Below are 14208 nucleotides of genomic sequence, written 5' to 3'. Positions count from 1 at the left end.
TTATAAACAGTAATGTTCAGAGGTTTCTTTCTCTTGTTGAGCTTGCCACAAAAGCATTAGGCATTTAGTCTCATGTGGCTTTCTGAGAAATATTTCCATCATCCAAGGTTTCAACAGCAGGAAACAACTAAAGCCACTGAGGGCAACACAACTGTGAAAGGTCTGGAAAGAAATATCCTGTAAAGACTAGGTGAGGACTTCAGGCTTGTCTAGTTTGGAGAAAATGAGGCTGAGGGGCAACCTCATTGCTGCACAGTCTTCCTAGGGAGAGGAAGTGGAGACTGAAATGCTGAGTTCTTCTTCTTGGTATCCAGTAACAGGACATATTGGGAATGGCTCAAAGCAGTGCCAGATGAGGTTCAGACTCGACATCAGGAACATTTAAACAGGCAGTTAAACACTGGGTCAGGCTTCCTTGAGAGATGGTCAAAGCCCCATCTAACAGTGTTTAAGAATCATTTGGACAATGCTCTTAACAAGGCTTTAACTGGTCAGGCAGTTGGACTACTTGGCAGTTGTAGGTCACTTCCAAATGAACTATTCTATCCCATGCTATGTTATCCATACTATGTATGCAGGAGACAGAAGAACATTTGGCTAATAACATCACAGTAGGCCTCAACTATTTAGTTCAACAGTTAAAGATCTTGTTTATGTCAGCACCAAAATTTTATTTATTGAAACATAATCAGCAAGACCCTATCAGTCATTCCAAGAATGTCTATTAACTTAATCCACACAACTTTAAATCAGTGACACATGAGGTCTTGTATCCTTCATTTAAATAATAATATTTAATGCACATATATACGGTCATATTGAATATGTAAAGAATAATTTGTAAAACTTTATTAGGATAAAATATTAATTAATAGGTATTAATATACTAACTAGTATGTTTTCAATGTGTTAGTCTAAAATTAATGGAATAATTTCATACTCCTATTGCAGGAAAACGTAGAATATGCAGTATTTATTTTTTATGCTGCAGGTCTTACATTTATCTCATACTACTTCCAACTCCATACATCATTAATTGGAAGCTAAAAAAACCAACAGCAACAAAAAAACCAACCAAAGACCCATATCCAGCTGTACAATATTTTAAAAAATACTACAGACATTGGTTAGAAATCGTTCCGTATAACCTCGATTGTACAAGACCAAGCTAAACAGAAATAGTATTTCATAACATTCAAGTAAAGTGCTATCCTGTTTTCTAATTATCTTAATGACACAAGTGCAAAACTTTACTTCCTGTTTTCCAAATATCTGTCAAAATTTAGGTCTACAACCAATAACTTGATCTGAAAATATAAGGAAAAAATACCTGTGTAAAAGAAATATCAGAACTTGTGGGAAAATAACTTCTAAGACAAAGACTAAAAATATGATTTTTATTTTTTTAAACATTACTCACCAGTAATATAAATGTAAAACACTTACCCTCTTTTCCTTCTGCAATTGTAACCCATTCCAAAGTAACATGAAATCCACTTCCTTTTGTATCCGGTTCATCTTTTTCTACCCTAAGCAGCAGCACAGCTAGTGAGTGTGCATCAGCTTTCACAAATGAAACACTGTGTGCTACAATAAATGGACTTCCTAGTTCTTCATTAAACACAATCTAGAAGACAAAAACATAATAAAAAGTCAGACAGTTAAAGCAGGAAGCCTTGCTCTTTTACAGAAAGCAGGGAAGAATTTTGGTGAATGTCAAATTAGTAACAATTTGTCTTCCACAAATCTCTCTGCCAACAAGAACCCACAAATGTCACACATTTCTGGTTCCTCCTTCTGTGGCTATCAAACTACTGTACTGAAATGTTTGTAAACATTATTGTTTATATTGAATAGCCATTATAAGAGCCCATTAAACAAAGCACAAAGATCCCCAAACCTATCTTCATTGTGGCTGTTTAGCACTGCAATAAACAGAGGTACAGCAACTGATGAGAACAAGAGGGTCCATAAACATTGCCTATCAACTGGGCAAACAGTCTCACATTCAAGATGAAAAGGCAGGCACTTCCCCAAGGCTCTCACTAGCTCTCTAGATACTCCAACGTTCTGAAAATCTCTGTAGACCTTGACTACATGTCTACATGTCAAGGAATGTAGAAGGAAAGGACCATAAAGGACTTTTATGTCTTCTTCAAGGAAAGAAGACAGAGGTCCAAAGCATCATTGCCAGTGTTCAATCACCAAATGTGCCATTATTTAGCTTTGCAAGAGATCCCATTTTCCTTCTCTATAAAGTAAGAAACAAAAAGCTATAATGAATTGAAGGAGAATAATACTCATGTTCAGGAGAAGCTAGGGTAGAAGTTCTTGAATTTTTATTTATGTACATGGATTGGAAAAGTCCCTCCAATATTTGAATTAGGTAGGCAGAATAACTATTACTGTCATACTGAAAGGCTATTAGGCACCACTGTGAATATAAAATGTCATTAATTATGAACTTAAAGTTATAAATTTCATTAATTCATAAAAATTATTTATATAATATGAAAATTATTTCATTAATTTCATACAGAAGGACTCTATATCTTATAATATGAAATGTTTGGTACCTATAGCTGGAAGTTTTAAATCCAAAAACCATGCATTCCAGCTTTTTTCAAAAAGTACTAATTCAGCAAAAAACTGAAGAAAAAACCAAAATTAATCCAAATAACAGAGAAGAAGAAAGAAACATTGTTTGCTAGAAGATTAACACATGAAAAGGAAAGAACAAATGAAAGGATAAATTATAAAGAATTCAAGCTGCAGCAGTTGAATGAGTGTAGACTCAATCTGGCTGTTACTGAAACCTGATAAAGTTTGAGGATTTGTAGGGTTGTGGTATTACTCTAAACAACTCTAAACCACTGCATGCTGTACATACTCAACAAGTCAATTTCAATGATGACAGAACTTCAAATATAAACCTTGTATTTTTGTTACACTGACTTCAATGTAACTTATTTATGCGTCATTCCCACATAAAATAAAAACCAGATGGTATTTATTACCAAGGATCTAAAAAAAGGATGATCAATTTCCTTTACTGAACTCTCAAAAGATGTAGAGAAAGGAGCTAATCCATCATGTTGAAATCTTCCACTTCAGTATATACACCTACAATTCTGTCAATACTAAAACATCTGTGGTTTCTTAGGAAACTACCCTCTAGGAAAGAAAACAGATACAAAATGAAGGCACTTTTTACCAGATACATCTTCATAAACAAAAAGGAACTAACCACAGACCATGAGACTCACAGCTTCAGGTAGAAATGTAACAATTGTATTTGCTGTGTCCAAGCAGAATAACGAGCACCATTATTAATGTAGCTAGATAACTTTAACAGGACTATATTTACTGTTCCTAAATATGTTATTTATTGCAGGACATACCTCCCACTTTTCAGATGCACTGCTTCCACGCTTGCCTGATTTAATTAAATACAGTCTTCCTGTACCATCAGAGAGGGTAACCCACGTGGAGGATGAGAAATGCATTGAGGCACAAAGGCGATTATCACACGCGGTCAAGTCTGTAGGTAGCCTGAAAACTTCTCTTGGTTTTTGCAGAGCAGTGTCCTATAAACAAACAGTCATGAACTAAGACTTTATGAAGTGTTTATTAATTTCAGTAAAAATTACAGGCAAATTAAGAATAATAAATCTCAGTAGCAATGTACCAGTTTTGTGCACCATTATGCATATTTGGAAAAAAGTGGGCAGCAAGCATAATTCTCACTTATGTGGAAAAGGTGGTGGAAATTCATCAAACTGACTTCTATGAGTGTTTTCTAACTGGTACTTCAGCACTCTTTTTCTTCAATTTTAAGCAGTAACTACATTTTGCATTAAAAAAGGCTTTAATTTTCCCCTAGCATTCCTATATAACAATCACTTACCTCAAATAATTCTAGTCCCAGGAAAAATGGGGAGACTTAAAAAGAAATGAAAGCCACAGAATCGTACTCAAACTAGTACATGAAACTCACCTTCTGTTGTACAACTGTAAAATATAATTTCTCAGCTTTTCTAGAGTGGTCACTTTATTCAGTAAGTTAAGAGAAGTAACACCTACGATTAGCCAGCAACCAAAAGCTGTGCTAATTCCTACCACATTTTCAAATAACTTTTCTATCACATTATTATTATTATACTATGGAATTAAATCCAGTTGGTGGCCAGTCACAAAGGGTGTTCCCCAGGTCTTAGTACTGGGGTCAGTCCTGTGTCATATTTCTATCAATCATCTGCACGAGAGATTTGAGGGTACCCTCACTTAGTTTGCAAAAGACACCAAACTGGGCAGGAGTGTTGAGCTGCTGGAGGGTACTGAGGCTCTGCAGAGGGGTCAGGACAGGCTGGACTGATGGGCCAAGGCCAGTGGTATGAGGGTCAATATGGAAAAGTTCTGGGCCCTGGCCTTGGGTCACAACCCCAGGCAGCACCACAGGCTGGTGTCAGAGTGGCTGGAAAGCTGCCCAGTGGAAAAGGACCAGGAGTGCTGGTCAATAGCATCTGAACATGAGCCAATGTGTGCCCAGGTGGCCAAGAAGGCCAACGGCATCCTGGGCTGTATCAAAAATAGCGTGGCCAGCAGGATTAGAGGAGTGACTGTCCCTCTGTGCTGGGCACTGGTGAGGCTGCACCTCAGGTCCTGGGTTTATGTTTGGACCCCGCACTATAAGAAAGACACTGAGGGGCTGAAGTGTGTCCAGAGAAGGGCAATGGAGCTGGGAAGGATCTGGAGCACAAGTCCTGTGAGGAGCAGAGCAGCTGAGGGAGCTGGGGTTGTTTTGCCTGGAGAAAAGAAGGCTCAGGGAGGAGTTGATTGGTTTTCTACAACGACCTGAATGGAGGTTGTAGCCAGGTAAAGGTTGGTCTCTTCTCACTAATAACAAGTGACAGGACAAGAGGAAATGTCCTCAAGTTGCTCCAGCAGAGGCTTAGATGATATTAGGAAAATTTTTCTCAACAGAAGGAAACAACCCTATAAAACAGGCTGCCCAGGGTAGTTGGTGCAAGCAGTCACTATCAATGGATATATTTCAAAGATGTGTGGAAATGGCACTTAGGGACACAGTTTAGTGATGGACTTAGCAGTGCTGGGTGACAGGTAGGACTGAATGATCCTAAAAGGCTTTTTCAACCTAAACAATTCTATGATTCTACTACATATCAGGATAAGCTTATCTGGCATCCTGCTGCAGTGCCACACTGCAATCTTTTTAAAGCTGAACTACAGATAGCTTTTGAGCAGAAATAAACAGAGACACTAAGGTGAACAAATTGCACAGATGACATAATTCTTCAGTGAACAATCAACACATACACGTTTTAAAAAAATTATGCATACCACTACATTTTACAAAAAGAAATCAATTTCCTACTCTGTTAATGTTACACAAATCAGCTTGATTCAATAACAGTGCAAAATGGATGTTAGATTAACAATTTCATCTGTATTTCTAGTAATTGTTCCCATAAGTCTTGCTTTAGTTCTGTGTGGTGTTCTTAATTTCCTGATAATTCCAACAGAAAAAAAAACCTGCTTTCATGCTGAAAATTGGATTTCCAACTGTTTTCATTAAGTACAGTGGCATGTCTTCCAGCATATCTTTTAAGGATTATTCTTAATCTTCTGCCTTCACTCTCACATACAGCTCTTTCTTTGCTGAATAAGGCTTTGTGACTGACTTTCTGCTCATTATTTGGCTCATGGAATGTCAGCCATGCTGCTGCCTGCTAAGGATTAAGATTTACCCCCATTTCTTGTGTTGAAGTAATCTCTGAATACCCAAGAAGCTTGTTAGGTTAAAAGAAAACTCTAACAAAATCTTTATGATTTGAAAATAATTTGGTTCCAATTTGTTTAAAAAACAGTCAGAACATGCTTTATTAGCAATACAGCTTGATCAGCTACTTATGAAATAGATCAGACAGCAGTATTAAGAGCACAAACAAAACATTCTCACAGAAAAATAGAAGATGGAAACTGGACATTCAGCAACATCACAGTCACATCTCTAAAATGTGTTAAATAAGTGAAATAGAACTTAATTATCTGAAGTTTTTCAACTGAACTAAGAAGCTGTTAAATGAGATGGGCTGGCAGTCTGTCAAGTGGGGTCCCTCAGGGATTGACACCAGGCCCCACACACTGAAGATAATAAGGTTCCTGGGATAGGATTGAAAGCCCCCTCACCCCATTTGCTAATGACACTGAACTAGGTGATGAGGCAGACGTGTGCCTACAAGGGAAACACATGTGGCACAGAGAACCAGAGAGCCTGGAAGTGTGGGGCAGCAAGAACACTGGGAAAATAAGCAAAGAGAAGCATGGTCCTGCACCTGGGATGGAACAACCAGAGAGCTCAGAACAGGCCAGGACCTCTGTGGCAGGGAGAAACCCTGATGAAGGGGACCTGAGGGATACAGGGATAACAAGCTGACCATGAGCCAGAAGGGCAATGCTGCAGCACCAAAGGTAAACTGGATCCTGGGCTGCATCTGCACAAGTATCACTAGCAGAGATAAGAGATGTCATCATCCCACTCTACCCAGTGGTTGTCAGGCCCCACCTGGAGTAATGTTGAAAGACATGGAGAGATTGGAAAAGGTGCAAAGGACAGCCATGAACACCATCAAATCACTGGAGAATCTCCCCTGTGTGAGAAGATTGAAGGAGTTAGGCTTCGTCTCCCTGGAGAGGATTCAGGGGGACCTCATCACAGTGTTCCAGGGCAGCCACAAAGAGATCAGGAGCTCTCTCTTCACAAGAAGACCAGGGACAACAGCTAAAAGTTGCATTAGAAGAGGTTTCATCTAGACATAAGAGAAATTTTTATAATGAGAACAATCTGGAACAATCTGGAGTGACTGGAACAACCTCCCCAGGGACATGGCAGAAACTCTACCACTGGAGTTTTTCAAGATAGATCTGGACAGAGTGCTAGATAACCTCATCTAGGCTCCTTTCACCATGAAAGCTTGGACTACAGGATCTTTTGAGATCCCTTCATCTGGGCTGTTCTAAGATTTTAAAATAAACAAAAAATATAATTTAAAAAATCCAAACCCACACCATATTCACCACCTTGTCCCTCTTACAGATTCATAGACTGCAGAATCTGATCTGCACTCTTCAAAGACGTCTTCCAGTAATAACAAAGAAAAACAATTCCTGTTCTTTTCTGTATCTTTGGGGGAACATTTCTCAGGAAGTTATGGTTGTTTCCCCTAATTTACAGAGTGCTTTTTATATATATGTATCATATATGAAACAAAATTAGATAAAACGGGTTTCATAGGTATTTTACAAGCTATTGTACCCACATGTATTTGAACAATAAAATTATTTCTGAAAAAAAAAGAGGTGCCTGACTGATCTTTAGAGATAATCCCTTTTAAAACCACATCTATCTTCTTAATCCAACAACAAATAGACCATGTTGAAAACATAAAAAATGGTTATAGAACCAATGAAACTATATTTTGTTTCATTTTACTAGGCTCATTTCCAGTCAGTTGATCTACAATTATTTCTGAAGGTCAGAAACCTCTGTTTAACAAGAGGAAAATTCTTCCCTCATTACTAAAATTCAGCATGGCTGTCACTAAGATAAAAATATATTTACAAAGAAATATACTTGGAAAAATAGAAAAACAAAATTTGAAAAATATTGCAGAGACAGTTTTGAAGATATTGACAAGTATGTAAAAGGAAGCACAAACAGAAGAGTACTTTTGTATTGACAACCTGAGTGGGAAACAAGTAATTTTTGATTCTGTGACACAAAATGTTTCTTAGTCTCAGGTCCATCTTTAACATAGTAAGGCATGAGACCAAGAAATAGCAGTGAAAACATTCAAGATTAAAACTGTCTCTCATTATAGACCTCGAAGATTCAGCCATAAATCATTTAAACATCTTCTGTCCTTCTATTTTCACTCAAACAATCAGTAGCTTGGGGAAAATAATCTGCTTCTAGCAAAAGAAACTTACTCATTCTGCTCTGTGAAATAAGGCAGGCAAAAATATACACACACAGGACCATCTCCAAAAGAGTCCTTTGCACTTGGGCACGTGAATGCAACACAGAGGGAGCACACTGTGCATGCAAAGTGCGCAGCGGCCTCATTTATTAAGAATCCTGCCTTCGAGGGCATTTCAAAACATTCCTATTTTCCAGATGTTACTAAAATCAGATGTGCACTTAACACATGCTGAAAGGTAAGCAAGAGAAACCGCATTTGGGTAAGTACCATTTTAATAAGCAACAGCAAAAAAAGACCAGATAACAAACAGATAGCCTGCCTTTTGGGCCTACTTAAATTAATATTAGAGATTACTGTGTGCTACAAGAAGATTATGAAACCTGCAATGGAAAATTCACAAATTTTTAATTATTAGAAGCATTCAGGGTCAGTTTCTGGTGTCAGTTGTATCCCTATACCCCTTGGACTATTCTGCTAATTTATAACACATTCAGAAAGGGAGAAATGAAAGAATTAAAAGGAAAAAACCCAAACAAACCAAAACAAATATCACACAATCACGAGACACAATAAATTTTGGCTTCCTCCCATTTTATTTAATTTTTAGATTTCACTGAAAGGCATTTTTTTCCTATGAAGTAGAAAAGTTTTCCATTATAACTAGCAATGATTACTGAGCCTAGGAAAAAAAAGTCAAAATCCTCTGTATCTTATCACAGAAAGAGGAAGCATCATTTCTCATTCCTCTTAATAGTGACTACAGGGCTATACTGTATAACACTACAAAAGACCACACTTTTGTCAGCCTTCAAGTGAATTTTAACAGTAAGCTTCAAATAGTTTTGGATGCAATTAAAATAAAAAATTATCAACTACCTAATCTTCTAAAGCTCACATCAGATTCATCAGCGTTGAGCGGGAATTTTCAGAACTCAATCTCCTAAAAAAAATGAAAAATGATCTTTACTACAAAGCCTTAAAATTTCCTTTCAATTGGCAAGAAAGGAAATAATCTTCTTCACAACCTTTCTGTTCACTAATTTACCTTTAGGCATTTATAAGAACAGTCTCTAATCTCATTTTGACAATGAAAAGGATGGACTTCCTTGAAGATGAAACAAAACCTCCTATCAATCTCATTGTGTCAGATTAGAATCCTATTGTGCCAGATTAGCTTTTTGACAGAGTTTCTTTGTTCACTAGTTGGTTAACTGGGGTAATAGTAGCTCCCTGCTTTAGAAGCATGAGGGGATGGTGAGAGTCTGTAGCCATGTATTATACCATCAAGAACTGGCTAAAACAACTCAGCACTGCTCAGGCATTGCTCAGTGCTGGTGAGCAACTGTATTGTCCATCACTTTTTTTCCCCTTGGTTTATTTCTCTCTCTTTCACTATAATTATTACTTTTGTTGTTATTATTATTATATTTTGCTTTATATAACTTGTTAAACTGTTCTTACCTCAATCTGTGAGTTTTACCTTTTCTGGTTCTCCTTCCCATCCTACTGGGGATGGAGGAGCAGCAGTGAGCAAGCAGCTGCATTGTACTTATCAGCTGGGGCTAAATGACAATACTGTACAAACATGAGATATTTTATGAAATATTTAAAATAAAAATTCATTTTTTTCAAGGAAATAATTGGGAATGAGAAAGGAATAAAGGAACAAAAAGGAAAGGAATAAATAAAAGCTGTAAGTCATATGGCAATTCCCACAAAGAAGAAATAAGAAATACAAGACTATGTTTTTATGAAAAATCAAAATACCTAAGCATTTGACACATCTCTTTAACTGAAAAAAAGAATGAATACCCAGCATTCTGAATAACAAGGAGACATATATTTAACACCATTAAACACAACAGTGAAAGATTTTGTTGTTCTCTATCAGCTTTCTTATTCTGACTTGTTTGAAATACAATTCCTACATTGTGTCTGGTGCCACTAACAGTTGTTCTGAATTGAAGTTAACTGAAAGTTACAGAAACAGTATTCCATAGCTAACTCTTATTGGAAATTAAAGATATGAAAATATATATTTCATTAAGGATTTTAATTAGGTGTGAAAAGAGTTTCCTATACAATTTTTCAATTTGTTTATCTGAGCATAAAAAGAAATCAAGTTGTCTTTGCAAGAACTTTAAGGTCAAGAAACCAAGTCCAACTGCTTAAGGAGAAAACTTTGAATGTTTTGCAGCTATACTGAAATGCTACAAACACCAAGCAATCAACAAAGTTGCATAAAAACCTGACCAATTAAAAAATCTCAAGTCAGTAATCCTGTCACTACCCTGCCCATTGGGTGTATAAAGCAAAGTACTGATTGTTGCTGGCATACCAAATGAAAAAAGTCCAACAGCTGTAACAGGAGAAGGTTAAAGCTATTATACAGTATTTCCAGCCAAGTTAAGAGTAACAATTTCCTCAGTCTGGGATAAAAAACCCACCTGAATCCTCATCCATCAACACAGAAGAACTGCTTGTGTTGATCACTTTCTTTTTTCAATTATGTGTGATTTTGAGCAAGTGGCAAGGTGTTATATGCACTTCTTTTCCTTCACAGATGACATCTTTTTAAACACCAAAGTTGCAGGGATAATTCATGACATATGATAACCAACACTATCATATTAGAATCATATGATATGACATATGATAACCAACTGTCATATTAGAATCAAAGCTGCAACCAAACTAAGAAATAGAACTGAAATAATGATGTGCTAGAAAGTCTATGTGCTCTTTCACTCTGATTTTAGGATGAACTCATCACCCTGTTCCATCTTCTGTTTTAAAGAAGACTGACATTAATTTTAATTGTGAGCTGTACTTGTCTAAAACCAATGCTATTTTTAATATATATTTGACTAATATATGGCTGGGCACATTTGTAATGAGACACCTTGTTGATGTTTCTGAACACAAATTCAAGGAATTATTCATATGCAAACATGTTTCCTTTACCAAACAGAACAGTATCATGTATTAGGACACAAGATGGTGTCTATTTATTTCACAGTTTAATCAGTTTTATTTTCCCCTTCAGGTGGAACCAAAACTTGTGTCCACCAGATATTAATCAAATGCCATTATCTTGAAACAGGTCCTAGAGAAGAATATTTCTTGTCTCAATTTATAGGCTGCTGTAAAATCTTTTATCTGCTAAGAAACAGATTTACACACAGAGTGCCCTTCTAGTGAAGGAAATGTAGTGGGTGTCTGTGTTGTGCAGGCAGAGGAGACCTGCAGGGGTGGCCTCAGTGAGGAGGGGCCAGGGCTGCCCAGGGCACACACAGCCACTTCCAGCGGGCTCCACTGGACTCTCCACTGCAGACAGTTGAGCTTGCAGCCAAGCCAATGGTGTGGAACAGAGGCTTGCCCGCAGCCCTTGGAGCTGACCATGGAAAAACAGGCTGTCCTCCTGAAACCCACAGGGGACAGATATCCACACCGCTGCTCAAGCACACAGTGGAGCAAGTACAAGTTTCTGAACAATGGAGCTTGTTCCTGGTACAAGCTTTGTGTGACCTTCTTTCTTATCATCCTACACTAGTCCTGATTTGCAATAAATTAAATATTTTTCCCCAAAGTCAAGTCTGTTTTGGCCATCATGGTAACTGGTAAGTGATCTCCCTGGTTTTATCCTCATCCACAAGCTTTTCTCTCGTTTTTTCTTGCCATCTTGTTGAATAGGGGGAGTGAGAAAGTATTTGGGTGGGCAAACCACGGTTAACCAACCTCAAAGGATAAAACAAAAAACGAGATTATGACAAGCCACTGTTAAGGCTTTCTTTTAGCTGTTTCTACTAGGAATCCAGATGATCTCAAAAGTTTTGGAAGAAGTCCTAGAAGATTATTTTGTCACAGTAAGAGTCTGCCAAAATCTCCAACTGCTACATACTATGAAAAGGAAAGGAATATTTTGCACCTTCAGTTCTCATTCTACCATGCTCTGGAAACCTTTATTTCCTGAAAATCTAAAACTAGTTTCAGAATTTTTCTTAGTTTAGCCCTGATCTAGTAATTTCTGTCCCCAGAACCTTGCACAGGCTAAGCCACATGCTCTCAAAAACCCACACATAGCCTTGTGGTTTCTTTTGTCTCTCAGGGTTACGAGTCAAACTCAGGTAGTATGACAACAGGCATCCTCCTTTCCACACAGTCTTTTCTTTCTTAATGCCCAAGCACTACAATTGTATGTGCTGGACACATGGTGTCCACAGAACCATGCCCTTCCCTCTCTGAAATGAAGTATAGTTTTGTAAAGGAAACGAAAGCATCCAAGCATTAAAATGGCTTAAAAGAATTATGATTACTTAGGACCACCAGTATAAAAGCAGAAATTTCAGACTTGGTCTAACTTGCTTATACTATTACAACTTCCCTCACGGCCACCAGCATCTTTTTGCCTCCAACAAATGATGTCTAGATTAAGTATTTCTAATTCTAACATGTATACAATATGCAATGGAAAATTCACAAATTGGGTTTTCAAGCTAGCAAACAAACATCAAGAAATACCAGAGAGAAAGAGAAAAGCAACTAGAGAAAAAGCATCTCCCTTTCCTTCAGCTTGTCATCATGTCCATCTTGCCCAGAATGGAAGCAGATGCACCACTACGTAGAAGCCTAAAAGAAAAGAGTTAATGTGTACGTCTCCAGCAGTGACAGCCATAGGCTGTGGACTCAACCAAGGTTTGTTGGTAATAACACACTGTAAGAAAGAACAGGATGTGGCTGGAGACAGGAGCCACACAGAGGTAAGACAGCACTTCTCTGGGACAAATGTCCTTGTTCTGGCTCCTAGAGATAAGCACAGCACAGTACAACATGCATATAGGAACAATGTGGAGAAGTGGATGTGGACATGGACTGCAAGGGGGAGATATGACCACAAGAGACCCCCTAAGCCCTCCAACCTATTTCCAGAAGGGACTGAAAGAACAAACTTCACATGATAACTAAGGTGTGTAGAAAGTGAGTCACCTGTTTTCCAAGTGGAGAAACTGACCCCTAAACAAGTACCCCCACCAAGCCCAGGCAGCACCTCCAGGACCCTGAACATCCCATCAGCCCACTGCTCTGTGCTTGTACTAGGAGGTCAGGGACTAATATTTCAATCTCCATACCAAATGTGTAATTCACTAAAAAACCTCTGTAAGCTTTTTCGAATCCTCTGGCTTTTGTTTTTCCTTTTGGCCACAAGCATCTTCTACTCCTGAGTGCTCCTGTCCCCTTAAGCAGGGGTACAGGGCTATTGCAACACACACTGTAGCAATACTAATGCAATATTATTAACATAAAGAAGTCAGAAACTTCACTTAAAATCCTTTTATTCTTCCTGGTAAAATGCATTTTTGTTGAATTATCTTCCACCTATCTTCATGGCAATAGCTTCCCACAATCTGTGCATTTGGATCCCACTTGCAATATTTTCTATCTCATCTGCTCCCATCTTTTCCAATCCAGTGGTTTAATACAAAAAAAGATTTTATTCTTACCAGAGTCACTGACAGATTCATAACCCTTCCAAACTGATCAACATAGTAGACATTATCCTGGTACCAGGAATCAAGGTGAAGATAATTATACATGCCAAAAGCACGCATGTGGTCAAGGGTATATTGATCATCACGAAGCTGCACTTCTGCTACAGCTGGAGGGAAAAGAAAAAGACTATTTTAACAATTATTTATTTGCAATTTAGTAATTTAAAATTCAAACTAATAACTTAAAAATAATTCTTCCATAGGTATGCTTTATTTGAAAAAAAATACATTATGTATACATAGTTTAAAATTTCCCCATAAACTTGGAAAGCAAGTCATCCACCCTGAAGGCCACTGCAGCAATTTGCTCTGATTATCTCATCACCATTACCATTTACAGTGGCCTGTTGTGGTGGGTTTGCCCTGGCTGGATGCCAGATGCCCACTAAAGCCACTCGACATGTCACTTCCCTCCTCAGCTGGACAGGGAAGAGAAAATATGAGGCTCACAAGAGAGGATGAGCACAAGGAGAGATCACCCACCTATTACTGTCACAGGAAAAACAGACTCAAGCTGGGGAAATTAGTTTAATTTACTGCCAATCAGACCAGGGTAATGAGAAATAAAACTAAATCTTAAAACACATTACCCCCCAACCCTCCCTTCTTCCCAGGCTCAACTTCACTCCCACTGGTCACTCTGTCCTCTCCTCTCC

The 14208-nt window shown here is 37.9% G+C and overlaps 1 protein-coding gene across 1 annotated transcript in view; it reads right to left on the bottom strand.

Moving 5' to 3' along the window:
* Positions 1 to 14208, bottom strand: part of NUDCD1 (NudC domain containing 1) — a 38953-nt gene that overhangs the window by 16098 nt on the left and 8647 nt on the right. The window contains exons 2-4 of the mRNA XM_058038442.1: positions 13505 to 13659; positions 3402 to 3587; positions 1447 to 1627 (exon numbers count right to left, since the gene is read on the bottom strand). Of these exons, the coding sequence (XP_057894425.1) occupies positions 1447 to 1627; positions 3402 to 3587; positions 13505 to 13659 (522 nt within the window). The remainder of the gene's footprint in view (positions 1 to 1446; positions 1628 to 3401; positions 3588 to 13504; positions 13660 to 14208) is intronic.

The sequence above is a fragment of the Melospiza georgiana genome, chromosome 1 (genome assembly GCF_028018845.1).
Source record: "Melospiza georgiana isolate bMelGeo1 chromosome 1, bMelGeo1.pri, whole genome shotgun sequence".
Classification (NCBI taxonomy): Eukaryota; Metazoa; Chordata; class Aves; order Passeriformes; family Passerellidae; genus Melospiza; species Melospiza georgiana.
Note: the sequence above shows the minus strand (reverse complement) of the source record. Positions and strands in the feature narration are given on the sequence as shown.